We start from the raw sequence: 1901 nt of genomic DNA, 5'->3' as shown, positions 1-1901 counted from the left end.
CATCGTTTCCATGGCAAGGGCTCAGGCAAGATGAAGACGGAGCGGCGCATGAAGAAGCTGCATGAGGAGGGACTCCTAAAGAAGATGAGCTCCAGTGACACACCCCTGGGCACCGTGGCTCTGCTCCAGGAAAAGCAGAAGGCCCAGAAGAGTCCGTACGTTGTGCTCAGCGGTAGCAGCAAGAGCGTGAACTCGAACTCCGTCACCCTGTGAAGCCAGCCCCTGGTCCTCTCCTCAACTTTAATATGAAATAAAGTTCTCTCATATTTTCCTTCCTGGTCATGGTGCAGATTCCAGGGGTAGGTGGGAGGACGGGCAGGCAGAGCCCTCAGACAGCTCCTCATCTGAAGTGCAGGGAGCTGCTGAATTTCAGCTGAACAATGGTGACCTTTAAAGATGAGTAGAAGGGGTGGCAGGTGACTTGGATAAAGGGGCTGTATTCTTACATGGGGGACCGCGGTTCGAATCTCAGACTTGGCAGCTTGCTTTCTCCCTTTCTCTCTCGGTCTCTGTCTGGTCAAATTAAAAAATAATAAGTGCAATTAAATAATTCTTTTTTTTATTGAGAGGTTTTTTACTATAGGGTGCCTGCGCTCACCAGACAGACAGAGAGAGACAGAGACAGAAAGCGAGAAATCACCCCCCAAGTGAGATGGCCACGCCGCAATCCCTTCTCCTCCGCTCTCCTCTCGGGATCTTGGGCACGCATGGATATGTGCCCGGCGTGAGTTTAAGCCACCAGGTCTGGGACTCGAACCGCAGTCGACTATGTGCAAGTCCAGCAACATAGCCATTACTCTAACTGCTGGTGTCAAATTAAATAATTCTTTAAAAAAAAAAAAAAGGAGCAAAAACACAGACCCGCTCCCTTGGACTGATGCTGCACTTCCGGTGGAGCTTAAAGGAAAGGATGTTTCATCCAGAGAAGGCCAGGGGAGGCTGGTTTAGAACTGCAAGGGGCAAGATGTTCCAGGCTGCAGTAGATAATGGAAAACACCTGGCTTTACCTTCTGCTTCTCCCGCCCCCTTTAAAAGTATAAACCTGGGAAGGGCTCAGGGCTGCTGTATCTCTATCAGAGACACCTGGTTTTCTTAATCTCTGCTTTTCTCTACTTAAGCTTCTATGTTTTCTCAAGGTCACCGGTGCTCCCACTCAGGGTCCGCGCCTCGCAGGTTGCAGCACTCGAGGTCAATGGTGTGGTCTCAGGCAAGTCACTAAACCTCTTGGAGCCTCAGTTACACCTGCTGTACAGTCCAAACAGCGCTGCTTCATACAAGGTTCTGAGAGGGGGTGATGAGCTTATCCATTCACTCATTCACTTATGCACTTGGAATTCCGAAGTGTGCACGATGGGACAGAGCCCGAATACCTGTGGCTAGAACTGGCCTTTGCCCGGTGAGACCCAGCCATGGCTGACATGAATAACTAAAGGGGATGAAGGAACTCGTCTGTGTTGTTACGACAGTCCCTCTCCCGGCCTCAGCCAGCCGTAGAGAAGACGGTCCGTGTGTTTGCACCTGCTTCCCGCCTCCTCTGGCCTGGCGACACAGGTCCTGCCTATTGAGTGACAGGTACACCTCTGCAGGCATGGCCCTCTGATGAGGAGGGGAAGATGTTTTAAATCCCCCTATCCTCAGGGCTACTCCATGGTCATAGAGCCCAGCCTGGCAGGGTAAGGATTTTACTTTGGGAGGGAAAAGGTGTCGCCTGTCCACCCTCCTGTGCTGCCATGCTCTGTCAAGGAGAGGCTGGGATTTCCTTGGCGCCCACAGCGAGGGGTGAGCCTAGTGCTTCCTGGGAGCCTTGTCTCAGGCACGGTTAGATCAGGAAAGGGGGTTCCTTGGAGCTTCAAAGAGCTGCTTGGGGACATGCAAGAGCCCTGAACTGCTGGAACATGACA

General features: G+C 52.1%; 1 protein-coding gene across 1 annotated transcript in view; it reads left to right on the top strand.

Moving 5' to 3' along the window:
• U2AF1L4 (U2 small nuclear RNA auxiliary factor 1 like 4) overlaps window positions 1–213 on the top strand; it is a 3734-nt gene extending 3521 nt beyond the window's left edge. The window contains exon 2 of the mRNA XM_006171702.1: window positions 26–213. Within this exon, the coding sequence (XP_006171764.1) occupies window positions 26–213 (188 nt within the window). The remainder of the gene's footprint in view (window positions 1–25) is intronic.
• Window positions 214–1901: the final 1688 nt, after the last annotated feature.

Source organism: Tupaia chinensis, unplaced genomic scaffold (genome assembly GCF_000334495.1).
Source record: "Tupaia chinensis unplaced genomic scaffold, TupChi_1.0 Scaffold149922_1, whole genome shotgun sequence".
In the NCBI taxonomy this organism is placed as follows: domain Eukaryota; kingdom Metazoa; phylum Chordata; class Mammalia; order Scandentia; family Tupaiidae; genus Tupaia; species Tupaia belangeri.
Note: the sequence above shows the minus strand (reverse complement) of the source record. Positions and strands in the feature narration are given on the sequence as shown.